Consider the following 13,739-nt stretch of genomic DNA (forward strand, 5'->3'; position numbering starts at 1 on the left):
TTTTCCCCCCCCTTTTTTCCCCCCCCTTTTTTCCCCCCCCTTTTTTCCCCCCCCTTTTTTCCCCCCCCTTTTTTCCCCCCCCTTTTTTCCCCCCCCTTTTTTCCCCCCCCTTTTTTCCCCCTCCTTTTTTCCCCCCTCTTTTTTCCCCCCCCTTTTTTCCCCCCCCTTTTTTCCCCCCCCTTTTTTCCCCCCCCTTTTTTCCCCCCTCTTTTTTCCCCCCTCTTTTTTCCCCCCCCGTTTTTTCCCCCCTCTTTTTTCCCCCCTCTTTTTTCCCCCCCTCTTTTTTCCCCCCTCTTTTTTCCCCCCTCTTTTTTCCCCCCTCTTTTTTCCCCCCTCTTTTTTCCCCCCTCTTTTTTCCCCCCTCTTTTTTCCCCCCTCTTTTTTCCCCCCTCTTTTTTCCCCCCTCTTTTTTCCCCCCTCTTTTTTCCCCCCTCTTTTTTCCCCCCTCTTTTTTCCCCCCTCTTTTTTCCCCCCTCTTTTTTCCCCCCTCTTTTTTCCCCCCTCTTTTTTCCCCCCTCTTTTTTCCCCCCTCTTTTTTCCCCCCTCTTTTTTCCCCCCTCTTTTTTCCCCCCTCTTTTTTCCCCCCTCTTTTTTCCCCCCTCTTTTTTCCCCCCTCTTTTTTCCCCCCTCTTTTTTCCCCCCTCTTTTTTCCCCCCTCTTTTTTCCCCCCTCTTTTTTCCCCCCTCTTTTTTCCCCCCTCTTTTTTCCCCCCTCTTTTTTCCCCCCTCTTTTTTCCCCCCTCTTTTTTCCCCCCTCTTTTTTCCCCCCTCTTTTTTCCCCCTTTCCTCTTTCTTTTGCCACAGATGCTCAGAAGTGCGAGCTGATCTGCCAGTCTGAGGGCACAGGGGACGTGGTGTTCATGAACCAGGTCGTTCACGACGGGACACGGTGCAGCTACCGAGACCCCTATAGCATCTGCGTCCGGGGCGAGTGCGTGGTGAGGACCTGCCGTGGGATTCTCCCTGTCCTTCCCCTCTCCAGGCCCGAACTTGTGCACCTCCTTGACCCATTGCCCCTTAGGGACACGTGTTTTAGCCCTGTGGGCAACCAAGGGGGCAGCAGGGTAATGGGCTGGGCTGCAGGGATGTAACCCTGGGCTTGTTCTCTCTTCCCCATGGGTGACAGCACGTGGGCTGTGACAAGGAGGTTGGCTCCCTGAAGCAGGATGACAAGTGTGGGGTCTGTGGGGGGGACAATTCCCACTGCCGGACGGTGAAGGGCACGCTGGCCAAGACCCCCAAGCAGTCAGGTGAGAGTTTGGGAGCAGATTTGGTCAGGCCCAGCTGGATTCACACGCGTGTCCAGCTGGAACACACCTGCTCTTTCTCTTCCTCCACCCTTCCTCCCTCCCTTTCAGTAGGTGTTTTGAAGATGTTTGAGATTCCGGCTGGAGCGAGGCACCTTCAGATAGAAGAGGTGGAGCCAGCATCCCACAGCATCGGTGAGCACGCTGCAGTCCACTTCTGCCTTCGCTCTTTTTCATCCCTATTCTGATAATTCCCACCCAGAAGGGTCTTATTTGGGTCATTCCAGTCCTCCAAAGGCAGCGACCAGAGGGAATGATGTTGAAATACCTCCTTTCTCCTCCAGCTGTTAAGAATCAAGCCACGGGTAACTTCATCCTGAATGCCAAGGGCAAAGAAACCAAAAGCCAAGTGTTCATTGAGATGGGCTTGGAGTGGGAATACACTGTTGAACAGGACAAGGAGAGCCTGAAAACCAGTGGTCCCCTGCATGAGGCCATCAGTGTTTTGGTAAGGCTGACTGGATGTATTCTGGGGGGCTTGGGGGTGACTGTCACAGAGAGGGCAAGTGGTCTGAGGTGGGAAGTGGCGAAAAGACTTTGGTAAAGAAAAGGTGTAGGGCACATCATTAAATCCAGGGGATGAGCCAGCCAAAAGCGAGGGATAATGGGCTGCATGCAAGAATGGCATAAGGAGGCAATGCTTGGGCACTTGCCTTTGAGTCCAGCTGCATTTGGCTCTGTGCAGCAATTGATTGCGACTCTATGTCCCATTTTAGTTATGTGGCATTTGGGAGAGTTAGGGATTGAGTTCCCTGGGCACCTAGGGAAGAGCAGGTCTGTGCTCCCATCCACCCCTGTATCCCCCCCTGGTTTTGGGCATGGGCCACTATACCACGTGGTCATTGATTACTTATTTCATCCTTTGATGGCCTCCTCTTCCCTTCCCTCTCCCATGGCATCACTCCTTCCCCCTCTCCCCCTCTGTGCCTGCAGGTCATCCCTCAGGAGGAGGAGGCGAGGAGCAGCCTGATGTACAGGTACATCATCCACGAGGACCTGCTGCCCATGATCGGAAACAACAACGTCCTGCTTGAGGAGATGGATTCCTACGAGTGGGCCCTCAAGAGCTGGTCCCAGTGCTCCAAGGCGTGCGGAGGAGGTAGCTTTCCCTTTCATAGCAGCCTGCAGTGCCTGCTTGGGAGGGATGCTTGGGCACATTAGAGGGTGTGGGAGCCCTTCGGGGTGTCTCTGGCTTGGAAAAATTATTGCAGAGCAGTTTAGGTGAGCATTTTAGCCAGATTTCTTACAGAAGCAGGCTTACACGATCGTGTGTGCATAACCTTTGCCTGTCTATCCATGGGCCTGCTATGATTTTTGAATTCCTTGGTTGTTTTTAACTGGATTTGAGCCAAGGAATAGCGATCTTGCAGATGACCAGCTCCTCAAGTTTGCATGGACATAGGTGTGGACACACCAGGAAGTGCTGAGAGGTGCAGCAGGTAGCACACAGGAGCTCCTGGCAGGATTATTGCTGGGTTTTTCCCTCTGAGAAGAAGCATGTGTACCCATACACTGGTGTTGTGGGGTTTGCTGATGAAAGCCTTGCTTCCACATGGCCAGTGGGATCTGATCCTCAAATAACGGGCAAGATGTTATAGAATTACAGTATGTTTTGGGTTGGATGGAACCTTTAAAGGTCATCTAGTCCAACCCCCCTGCAATGAGCAGGGAAACTGCAATGAGCACACCTGCACCCGGTGGCAGCTTGAGTCTGGGGGGGGGTCCAGCATCCACGTGAGCATCCTCTGCAAGGCTGGGTGATGCACCGCTCGGGTCGCACCCCAGCAGTGACATCGGAGAGCCCTCGTTCCTGCAGAATGCAGGAGAGGGACCTGGTGGGGACCCAGTGTGAACCCCACACCCGTCACCTCGCTGCCCACACTGTGCCACCCCCCAGGCATCCAGTACACCAAGTACGGCTGCCGTCGGAAAAGCGACAACCGGATGGTGCACAGGAACTTCTGTGACAACGGCAAGAAGCCGAAGCCGATCCGGCGGCGCTGTAACCTCCAGGAGTGCTCCCAGCCCATGTAAGTCCTCCCCGCCCGGCCCGAGGTGCTCCCATCTCTCTTCGGGGCTGCACTGGGAGCGTTCCCAGCACGAGCCGAGTCTCTGACGCCTCCTCCCTGTCCGTCTTCCCGCCCTGGCAGCTGGGTGGCCGAGGAGTGGGGTGCCTGCAGCCGCTCCTGCGGGAAGCTGGGGGTGCAGGCGCGGGCGGTGCAGTGTGTGCAGCGCCTGCAGGACGGCACCAACCGCACCCTGCACACCAAGTACTGCCCCGGGCAGCGCCCCGAGACCCGCCGGCCCTGCGCCCGCCTGCCCTGCCCCGCGCAGTGGAGGACGGGAGCCTGGTCCGAGGTGAGCCGGGCTGGGGGGACATGATGAAGGTGGTGGGAAGTGCCTGGGAGAAGGGATGTGGGAGCCAAATGTGAAGGACAGGTGCTGATAGGGGTCATGGAGTAGAATCCTAGAATGATTTGGGTTGAAAAAGAGCTTTAAAGATTATCTAGTCCAACTCCCCTGCTGTGGGCAGGGACACTTTCTTTTAGAGCAGGTTGCTCCAAGCCCTGTCCGTCCTGGCCTTGGACACTTCCAGAGATGGAGATAAGGGCACAAGAGCCAGCGATGTTTTTCACTGACTCACTCCAAATTAGAGAGGGGCGAACACCCCGTGCACCCCGGCAGAGAGTGTGGGGGTTTGCTGGAGACAGGGAGGGAAACCCCGTATTAGAAAGCAATATCCACCCAAGCAGTCATATCTGCACATACTTCAGATGCCCCTCTGGGTGCTGTCGGGGTGTGAGGGCTTCCCCCCACCCCGTCACTGGCTGTCTGTCCGTCTGTCTGGGTGCAGTGCTCAGCGACCTGCGGGGAGGGTGTCCAGCAGCGGCAGGTGGTGTGCAAGGGCAGCGAGAGCGGCGGGCGCTGCGAGGGAGACAAGCCAGAGGCCATCCAGGGCTGCCACATGGCCCTCTGCCCAGGTGAGAGGGGGGGGGAGGGAGCTGGAGGTGGCACTGGGATGGGGCACACGCTGGTGGGGATCAACCTTCACGCACGTCTCCAGCCCATTGTGGCGTCAGGAGGTGCCAGCGGAGAAGGTCAGGTTGAACATCAGCTGCTGGCAGAGAACGGATTAAACACCAGCCAGAATATTTCCCTTTTTAGTTCTTTACCCTGATATTGTCTGGTTTGGGGTTTTCTGGCAGTTGGAGGGTGTGATGAGCTGAGGGTACAGTGGAGATGGGCACCCTGGGCGGTTTTTGGGTGGCTGAGGTGCTGGGCCAACTGGGTGTTCCCCAAGGGACTTCATCGCTAAGGAAATCCCTTAAAACAAAGCAAATCCCTCACCAAAACACCCTCCCAAGCTATTTTGAGTGCCCCCAGCCTCCCGTGGCCTCTGGGCATCGTGGTGCTCTCTCAGCAGGGAAGCTCTCTGGCATCACCGCCAGTGCCGACGCCGGTGACCACAGCCCCACCAAAGGCCAGCGGGTGCCCCAGGACGGAGCCAAAAACCCTGTTAGCAAGATCTCCTCTAGTAAGTGTCCCTGCCTGTGTGAGGGCAATGCTTCCTGCAATAACCCTCCCGAGGCCATCACCTCCCTGTGGGAAATGCAGGCAGCTGGCAGTGGGGACACAGCCAGCAGTGCTTCTGGGGAGTTTTACCCTCGGCTGCTCATCCCTGGTGCCTCTGCTCCAAAGCCTGCAGCTCGGCTGCCATCTCGTGGAGCCCAGGCTCTTGCAGTTTCTGTGTTGCATTCCTTTTGCCTCCCAGATTTTATGCCCTCTTTATCTTGGAATTTTTTTTGCTTTTTCTAGCTTTTGCCCCTTGCTCTGAGCAAGAGTCTTTCCTACCTGGGGTGAGGCGCATCCCGCTCCGATGTAGAGTGCTGGTTTGGAGCATCCCTTGTTCTCTCTTTTTTTCCCCTGTGCACAGAATCCTTGAGTGCTATGGCTTTGTTTTCCAAGTCCCTCTTCCTCCCTTGCTTTGTGGATAGGCAGCACCCTGAAAGGGCACCTTGTTGCCTTTGGGGCTGTTGCAAAGGTTCAAGAGTGGGATTTATCTTGTGCTGACGCTGCTGTCCCTCTCCAGGGGAGCCTTGCCTCGGGGACAAGTCCATCTTCTGCCAGATGGAGGTTCTGGCTCGCTACTGCTCCATCCCTGGATACAACAAACTCTGCTGTGAATCCTGTGGCAAGAAAGCCTCCTCCACCACCAGCTCAAGCCCCGTCACTGGCCCCAGCGCTCCCTCGGGAATCACCACTCCCAGCCCCGCTCCGGCACTCTCCCCATACCCCACACCGGGTGGGGACCCCACTCCAACACCTGGGATATCCAGCAGTGGTGCTTTTCCTGGGGGGCTGCCGGCCCCGAGCGAGCCGAGCAGGGGCCAGGCAGCCAGGTAACCCCCTCGGGGCCACCTCACCGCAGGGCAGGGGGAGCCCTTCTCCTCCTTCCCTCCCTTTTCCCCCTTCTTCTTCCTCTCTCCCCCCACTTCTAGTGATGGTTTTCGTGGGTGGCACTGCCAGGTTTGGAAATGACCTGGCTCCACACCCAGAAATTCCCAGGAAAACCACTTATTTCTTGTGATCCCCCTTGCCCTCCTGACTGTGGCGTTTTTCAGACAGCGCCATGGAAAAAAAAGGTGAAAAGGAGCAAGAAAACACTGTGGGTAGACAGGCTGCTTCCTCCCAAGGTGCTAAAAAGATTTGGGAAGAGAGTGGCTTTAATATTGCTTTTTCCTTTCCCTATTCCAAGTAGCAACACAGGAGAGGAGGGTCCTGGCTTGGCAGCTCAGCCCCAGAGCTTAGGGGTAGCAGTGGGAGGATACTGGGAATCTGAGGGGGCAAGGAACTGGAGGGAGGTGGTGAGGGGAGGGGGAATTGTGGGAAAATCCCCAAATGCTACTCTGGGCTGTCCCTGTTGGGGTAGAGAGTTTTCGAAACCTGTCTGGGAGAAGGTGGAGCGTGAAAAACATAGAGCAGCTTCTGTCCTGGAGGCAGGAAATGCTCCAGGAAATTCCAATGTGAGCAATAAGAACCAGGTCAAAGACCAAAAATTGATGTAAAAAATGCCTGTCACTTGGGAGTGACTTTTTTAGCCAGTACTGCCCTTGGCCAACCTTGAGCTGATACCGATGCCCAGCCTCCCCAGGACAACCAACCTCATCCCTGCACCTTGTACCCAGTGCTTGTGGGGCATCAACACCTGCTGGAGGGAAATGGAGGTGACTGGGAAGCAGGAAGTGGATTTTAGGGGCAGTTACAAAGAGAGGAGGGAGGAAGATTCATCTGCATCTTTTGTTGCGTGGGAAGGAGTGGAAGGGGGGTGATTAATGCCATTAAAAATTATTGTGCCAAGTACTAAAGGTATGCACAGCACTTTAGGAGCCTCAGACTGGGCATACCTTGCCAGGTGTCAGGCCAACTCTGGGCACAGGGTCTACCTGGAGGAGTTACAGTCCTTAAAACCTCCCCAGAATGGTGTCCCTGAGGGGGCTGCCCTGGTTTTGGTGTTCATGGCTGTGCAGCCTCCCAGCTGAGGGCATTGGGCACCCCCAGGTGCAGTGGCAGGGGAAGGGGGGTATCCATGGTGGTGAGCACTGCCCTAGAGAGGAGGATTTGGGCACAGAGATGGAGTCTGGGGAAGGCAAGGCTTGGCAGATAGACCTGTTTGGCACTGCAAAGTACAGAATGTGTTGGCAGCACGTGTGTGGTGTGGGTGCATCCGCTGGCCCTGTTGGTGCTGCTTCCCTGGTATCCAAGGAGCAGGATGGGGCATCCCTAGGGACAGTGTCTGTAAGCTCTTCAGGTGTCTGGGGCTTGCTGGTAAAGTGGCCTGGGGTGACTTTTCTGGTCTGGCTTGGATTGCAGCAGGGGAGGGGTTGAGATACCTGCTTTGGCTGAAATGGATGGAGACCCCTCTGTATTCCTAACTGGACACTGCCACACTCCCCCAAAGCTTCCCAGCAGCATAAAAAGGGCTGAAGAGATGTGAAGAGGGTGGCTTGTTCACCCTATTGCCCCCAGATCGCTGCCAAGTCACGGCTGGACACACGTTTATCTAACTACTCTCAAAGCACCTGAGGCTGCAGGTCCCCTGCTCCCGGGTGCTGCCCTTTGGCATTAGGTGGGCATCCCAAAAGATAGGAAGAAAAAGCCCCCCATCTGTCTGAGCCAAGCAACTGGCACACCTTGTGGGAGTGGGCAGTGGAGGGTGCCTGTGGAGTGCCCAGATCCAAGTTGTGCAGGTATTGGCACCCACAGGACCCACGAGATGCTGTGGGTGTGCCAGGGCGGGATTCATCCCTCAGATGGCCATGCCCCTTGCCAGCCTCTCCACTGCCCTCCACGGGAGTGCCAGCATTTATTTATTGTGCCAAAGATAATGCTTCGTTTACTGTCCAAGGAGCATAAGAAAAAGACCCCCTTCCCCCTCAAAAATGGGCTGTGATGTTCTTCCTCCCAAATTCCCAGCTGCACCCCCAGTCTCCCCCCCTCTTCAGTGCTGGCCTGGGCATTGGTGCTTTATTGCATTAGGAATATTTGCAGTGGTTCCTTGCTGTACCTCAGAGCAGGGGCCCCTCACACCCCACAGCTGGGGTCCCCTGGGGGGAATTTAGGCAAGGGGGGCTGCGCTGCAGGTGCTAACCCTGACCTCAGGCTGAGAGGTGGGGGAGATTCAAAGCAGGGTGTGATAATTCCACACACACACACACACTGCTCTGGGGTGGTGATGCTGCAGGGCTGGCACCCAGCACTGGGTGTTTCATGGAATCTTGGAACGGTTTGGGTTGGAAGGGACCTTAAAGCTCATCTTGTTCCAACCCCTGCCATGGGCAGGGACACCTTCCACTAGCCCAGGTTGCTCCAAGCCCCGTCCAACCTGGCCTTGGACACTGCCGGGGATGGGGAATTTATTCCAGCTGAGGGCAGGCTGAGCTTGAATAGCTCTGGCTACACAGGGATTTGATCCTGTCTCCAGGAGGAGAGGATGACTCTAGTCCCCTAGTCCCCTTCATCCTCCTGGGCCTGGCAGAGCCATCGTGTCATTCCTGTGATATAACCCTTGTCCAGTGTTACCACGATGTATAAAATTTTGTACATATGAGATTCAGAGCTTTTTAACTTTTAATATTTATTAATTTTGTGTTTTTTTTTCTTTTTGGAACTCTAACATAATGTAAAAAAAGAAAAAGAAATCCACATAAAAATCTCTTGCTGCTAATTTATTTGTGGGGTGGGTGTGTGAAGGGAGAAATACAAATGGTTATTGAAATGGATTTATTTTACGTTATTTCAACCCAGCCACTCCTCCTTGTCAGCCAGAATTTCACATTGCTGTTTTGAGCAGGGGAAAAACCTCTATGTATATACATATACACACACATAAATAGGTGGTTTGGCCACTGCAAAAATAAATATTGATGTGTTGCTGGTTCAGGCCAAAAAGCTGCTCCTATATATGATGCTGAACACCAGCTGCTTTTGCCAGGGTTTTTAGGTAACTCCTCGTGCAAGGCTTAGTGCAGCCTTGGTTTTCCCATCTTTTGGATGCTCCACTCCATCCTTGAAGCAGAAGCACGGTGCTGGGAGAAGAGAATGTGTTCTCTGTGCCCAGGGTTGCTTGGTGGGTGCACTGTCTCACCCCATCACTGGCAATGAGTGGAGAATCATGGAATGGTTTGGGTTGGAAGGGACCTTAAAGATCATCTTGTTCCACTAGACCAGGTTGCTCTGAGCCCCATCCAGCCTTGCTTTGAACCAGGAATGAGTCTCCAGCTCTGGCCACTTCGCTCCTGCCCGGGCAGAGCCCGTCTCTCGCAGCTCAGGGCCCCGCGGCGGCAGAGAGGTGCCGGTGGAGGTGCTCGATGAAGTCGGCTTGGGATTGTGGCAGGACACGGTGAAGCACGGCTGCGGGGATCCAGCCCTGTGGGAGAGAAAGCACCCCCAAGGTTGGTCCTGCCGGGAGGAGGAGGCTCTGCACAGCGGGGTGTGCCCCCCTCGCCGTCCCTGCCCGGGCGGCACTTGCCTTCAGGTCCATGCTCAGGAGCCAGGTGAGGCGGGTCCGGCCGGGGTCCCCCGCCAGTGGCTGCAGGACGATGCAGCTGAGCCGGGACTCGGCCCTGCAGGGGAGCAGGCAGTGAGGGTCCCCCCGGGGGGCACACGGGGGCAAGGAGGTCCCAGAGCAAACCCAGCGGGGGCGCAGCCCTTGGCGTGCCTCCCGTGCCGTGCTCGGTGCCCGCGTTCAGGGCTGCAGCGGTGCCCCCCCTCTGCAGAGACACGATACCCCGTGACGGTCCTTTTGGGGGGAAAGGGGGGGTTACCTTACCTGATGCACCCTTCCTGCGGGGGCGGCGGCTCGGTGTGGGTGGCAGTGCCCACCAGGTAGGTGGCCGCGCCCCTCCTCCCGCGGTGCCGCACGCTGACCAAGTCCCGCCGCCCCACCAGGCTGGGAATGGTGACTTCGTGTGTCACCAGCGTGTCCGTCCCGACGCGCCGCAGCACCTGCCGGAGCAAGGAACGTGCCAGGAATCAGGATTAGGCTCCCTGTGGCTGCCCCTCCGGGGACATTTCTGACACCCCCTCACTCCTCCCCCCAAGCCACCGTGGGGACAGCGGCGTGGGCAGAAGCAGCAGCGAGAAGAGGTTTTTGGGGCTGGCACCTGGTAATAATTAAATTCCAGTCTTCAAGAAGGAAAAGGGATGATTTTGCAGCTTTTGGGGGTTTTTTTATTGTTTAATCTGTGATGGGAGCTTCTTGATGCTGTTTCTTTTCCAGAAGGCACAGGTAAGTGGTAGCAATAAATAAGCAGAGGCTGGGGAGCATCTGAGCCAGCCTGGGTGAGCAAGGGGAGACTTTCTGGGGCTGGCAGCTTCCTTAGGGATATGCTGTAATTTGGGAACTGAGAAAGAAGCCCAGGACAACACAAGCTTCCTACAGCGTGAATATATTTGATTTTGCCTCTTTTTTTTTGAGCTATCTGATTCCTCTGACAGTAGAGTCTGAGTAATGTCAGATTCCCTGATATGGAAAAACCTCTGTGAACTGGCACCATGAGGAATAGAGAGCTTGGAAATGACACATTTACAATGCCGTGCCAGCAAAGTGCATCTCCTCTCCCTGGGGTGATATCCTGCTCTTGCAGGAGTGTGGAATTAGCTTTAATCCTCCAGCCATGTTAAAACTGCCCATAAATATGGAGGGTTTTGGGTGCTGGCAACCCTGGTAATGGAAATTTTTGGACCATCTGCCCATGATGGCATCTTGCCCCACCTTACCTTCACCTGGCTGAGGTTCGGGTTCCACTGGGGCATCTGCTCCATCCTCTCAAAGAGCTCCTGGTGCAGCTGTGCCACGGGCACGGCCAGGACCACCTCTGCCCGAAACACCCTGCCGAGCCCGGGGAGGGCAGCGCTGGACACGGCGGCACTGGTGTCCTGGGGGAGCAGAGAGCCCCAGTCAACCCCAAAACTGGCACATCTGAACCATGCCACTATAGCCCTGGAAGTGCTCAAGGCCAGGTTGGACAGGGCTTGGAGCAACCTGGGCTAGTGGAAGGTGTCCCTGCCCATGGCAGGGGCTTGGAACTGGGTGGTCTTTAAGGTGCCTTGCAACCCAAATCATTCTGTGATTCTGCGAAGCAGATCCTCCCTCCCTGGACTAATCTCTCCCCTTGAGAGCTTTTCTGGCACGAAGCAGCCAAGGCCAGAGGTGGTGAGGGTTTACCAGCACGGGCTCTGCCTGCCAGCTGGTGTGCTGCTGCAGGATGCTCAGTGCTCGCTGCAGGGCCCTTTCTCCCTGGCGGATGTAGGAGAGGTCCACGCTGGAGGACTGGCTGGGGCTGACACCTCTGGTGGGCTCGGGGCAGGGAGCTGCAGGAGGAAGGCAGAGCAATGTGAAACACCCTCCCAGCCCCGCTTTGCCTGTGGACATGGCTGTGGGTACAGAAGTACAAAGGAGCTGGAGCAGGAGAGGCTTGCTTACCCAAAATCTTGGATCTTCCCATGCAATTGGTCCCCTGCTGGGCAGAGGTATGGCTTGGTCCAGAAAACCTTGCTGGCTTCCATCTGCTGTGTCTGTGCTGACTGCTTGGAAAGCTCTTTGAAATTGCTTTCCAAAGCAATTCCCAGTAACACCGCGGTACAAATTGCGCTTTGCTCGGGTATTACTAACATCACACAGGCAGCCTTTGGACCGAGCCACACTTCGAAAAAAGCAGATAAATTTGCCAATTTTCAAGTCTTTAGGTAAGTGGTGGAACTAGGGACACAGCAGGAGTGCAGCAAAACACAGCAAAGTGCCTCTGACCTCTGCTAAAAGCTTTGGCTGCCTCTACAGTGAGCAAATGCTATTTACCTTCCCACAACCTCAGGCTCTCCCACTAACCCAGCTTGCCATCAGCACAGGGAATGCTATTAAGCCAGCAGAGAGCTGGAGACCAGCCCAGCAGTGAGAAGACACTTTGTCCCCCAAAACATGGGTCCAATTTTGCGGGAGGGGGTGCATTTTAATGCACATCCCTCCATCATGTGCTGCAAGGAGGCTGTGAGCAAGGCTAGGAAAGGTGGGACCCACAGGCCCGGGCTGAGCTTACCTGTGTCCTTCCCCATCAGCTTCTGAAGATAATGAGGAATTTTGGAAGGCAGGCGATGGGATCCTCTTGCCACCAGCCCTCTGATGTCCTTCTGTACTGCTGCAACAGCTGCTGTCTTCAAGCCTAAGGGGAGAGGCGGGTGGGCTTTGGTGAGCACAAAGCGGGCAGGGATGATTCCATGGTGCCCCACAGCCCTGCTGGGAGGTCATTGCCCTGGGCCCAAGACTACCCCGTGCATGATACAACACAGGGGGACCACAAACGTGACATTCCTAAGGAGACACCCATCCGATGCAGACTTGACACGTCCTTTAGGACCCTCTGTCCTGCCTGTTTTTCCCGAGCTTGGAGGGGAGGTGAGCGGGGCAGGAGAGGAGGTGAGCGGGGCAGGCGGCGGAGGGGATCGTGGGCGATGCCACAGCACAGCTTGACGGTGGCTTGCAGCATGGCAGGAGCAGGGAGACCTCCGGGAACGCGCTGCATCCCGCCGTGCCTTTATAGCCCGCCCGAAGGACGGCACCTGATGATAGGAGCACGCTGCCAGACAGCAGCTGGGAATAAGGAGCGCTCAAGGACAAGGCAGGCGAGAGGAGGGGCCGGAGGGAGCAGCCAGACTTCTCTCTGGATGTGCACTCCCTGCCTTTCTTCCTGCCCTTTGTAGGCAGCTATGAATGAACTCCAGGGCATGGCCAAGAGGGGACACTCGAGTGGTCCCCAGTGCCACTTTATTGAGGACTGTGGGGGCAAAGGCAAACTGGTGGCACTTACAGGGAGGGAAGGATGGGTTAGGAGATGACAGCAACGTGGCTTTGCTCTCAGGGAGCGTGGAAGCTGCTGCAAAACCATGCTCATGGAAAATGGGTGCTTCCTATGAAAACTTCATAGATGTGGTGGTAGTGATTGATGCTGCTGTAATCCCTCAAACAGTGCTTTATTTTCCTCTTTTCTACTTCACTCCCTTCTAAATGTCTCCTGCAGGCCTCGGGTGCTCACAGTGATGGTGGGATCACTACATCTTTTGGCAGGAAGTTCCTCAGTCCTTCCCCTTGTGCTTTTAATGGCCCCTCTTAAAAGGTTAAACCCAAACCCAACCATGTCACTCCTTAAAATACAACCACACTGGATTCCTCTGGATCTTTGCAGCACTTGTTTAACAATTTCATTGTTAAACACTTGTTTTTATAAATGATTGCAAATTGCAAATCATAAAAGTCATCCAGTGTGTAATAATTTCAGTTGTGTATAGCTTTTCTGGCTTGCTACAGTGACTACACACCACATCTTAATTAACCATGTGTCAACGTCAAGAGCAAAGTACACAATATTAAAGTCCACATTTCAAGTGCTTTGATTTTTGCCATGGAAAAGCTCTTCCACCTGTCTGTTGCCAAGTGGTTGGATGCTTCCCTTTCACATAGCAGACCTAGGGCTCACTGTACCTTCCATCTATGAGGCTGCAACAGCCAAAATATTTGGGCAGAGAAGGCTTTTCAGCTTTTAAAGGGATAGGAAAGACCTCAAGGGTTGCAACTGGTGTTGTTAGGGTCAGTGGGTTTCTTGCCAGGCCAGGTTGGACAGGGCTTGAAACAAGCTGGTGTGGTGGAGGGTGTCCTGGCCGTGGCAGGAGGGTGGAACGAGGCGAGCGTAAAGGTCCCTTTCGAACCAAACCATTCTGTGATCCTTTGATTCTATGAGATGGGCCAGAGCAGGTGTTTGTCCCTGTGTCACTCTTTGTACCCTTGTCCCACACAGAATTGGGACTCTGGCTGTCTCTTCAAACACTGCTAATACCATTTTCCCTATAGAAAGGAAAATACTCGCATTCTTGGCCAAGATGG

The 13,739-nt window shown here is 55.1% G+C and overlaps 2 protein-coding genes across 3 annotated transcripts in view; one reads left to right on the forward strand and one right to left on the reverse strand.

Annotated features, from left to right (window-relative positions):
• The window catches only part of ADAMTS14 (ADAM metallopeptidase with thrombospondin type 1 motif 14), a 42,964-nt gene that overhangs the window by 23,883 nt on the left and 5,342 nt on the right, over window positions 1-13,739 (forward strand). Inside the window, exons 13-22 of one of the 2 annotated variants that reach the window (XM_051799614.1) lie at window positions 804-937; window positions 1,126-1,249; window positions 1,358-1,441; window positions 1,591-1,754; window positions 2,240-2,405; window positions 3,204-3,336; window positions 3,457-3,664; window positions 4,161-4,287; window positions 4,731-4,841; window positions 5,397-5,706. In XM_051799614.1, the coding sequence (XP_051655574.1) occupies window positions 804-937; window positions 1,126-1,249; window positions 1,358-1,441; window positions 1,591-1,754; window positions 2,240-2,405; window positions 3,204-3,336; window positions 3,457-3,664; window positions 4,161-4,287; window positions 4,731-4,841; window positions 5,397-5,706 (1,561 nt within the window). Of the gene's footprint in view, window positions 1-803; window positions 938-1,125; window positions 1,250-1,357; window positions 1,442-1,590; window positions 1,755-2,239; window positions 2,406-3,203; window positions 3,337-3,456; window positions 3,665-4,160; window positions 4,288-4,730; window positions 4,842-5,396; window positions 8,731-13,739 lie in introns of those variants that run through there. The other variant, XM_051799615.1, reaches the window with a different exon arrangement.
• On the reverse strand, window positions 9,132-12,348 carry LOC127476621 (steroidogenic acute regulatory protein, mitochondrial-like). Its single transcript, XM_051799743.1, has 7 exons — window positions 12,285-12,348; window positions 11,902-12,024; window positions 11,034-11,179; window positions 10,586-10,744; window positions 9,636-9,811; window positions 9,336-9,429; window positions 9,132-9,233 (listed from the first exon to the last, which is right to left on the reverse strand). Exons 1-7 carry the CDS (start codon window positions 12,346-12,348, stop codon window positions 9,132-9,134), a joined length of 864 nt encoding a protein of 287 aa, XP_051655703.1.

The sequence above is a fragment of the Manacus candei genome, unplaced genomic scaffold (genome assembly GCF_025592945.1).
Source record: "Manacus candei isolate 608988 ecotype Guabito, Panama unplaced genomic scaffold, ASM2559294v1 h1tg000050l, whole genome shotgun sequence".
NCBI lineage: Eukaryota > Metazoa > Chordata > Aves > Passeriformes > Pipridae > Manacus > Manacus candei.

What these genes read in the sequence shown, in the direction of transcription:
- LOC127476621 (XM_051799743.1), bottom strand. Translation starts at nt 12,348, where the DNA reads ATGCTGCAAGCCACCGTCAAGCTGTGCTGTGGCATCGCCCACGATCCC. An exon ending in CGAACCTCAGCCAGGTGAAG is followed by an intron (nt 9,812 to 10,585) that starts GTAAGGTGGGGC and finishes TTGCTCCGGCAG; the next exon opens with GTGCTGCGGCGCGTCGGGAC. An exon ending in CCGCAGGAAGGGTGCATCAG is followed by an intron (nt 9,430 to 9,635) that starts GTAAGGTAACCC and finishes GCTCCCCTGCAG; the next exon opens with GGCCGAGTCCCGGCTCAGCT.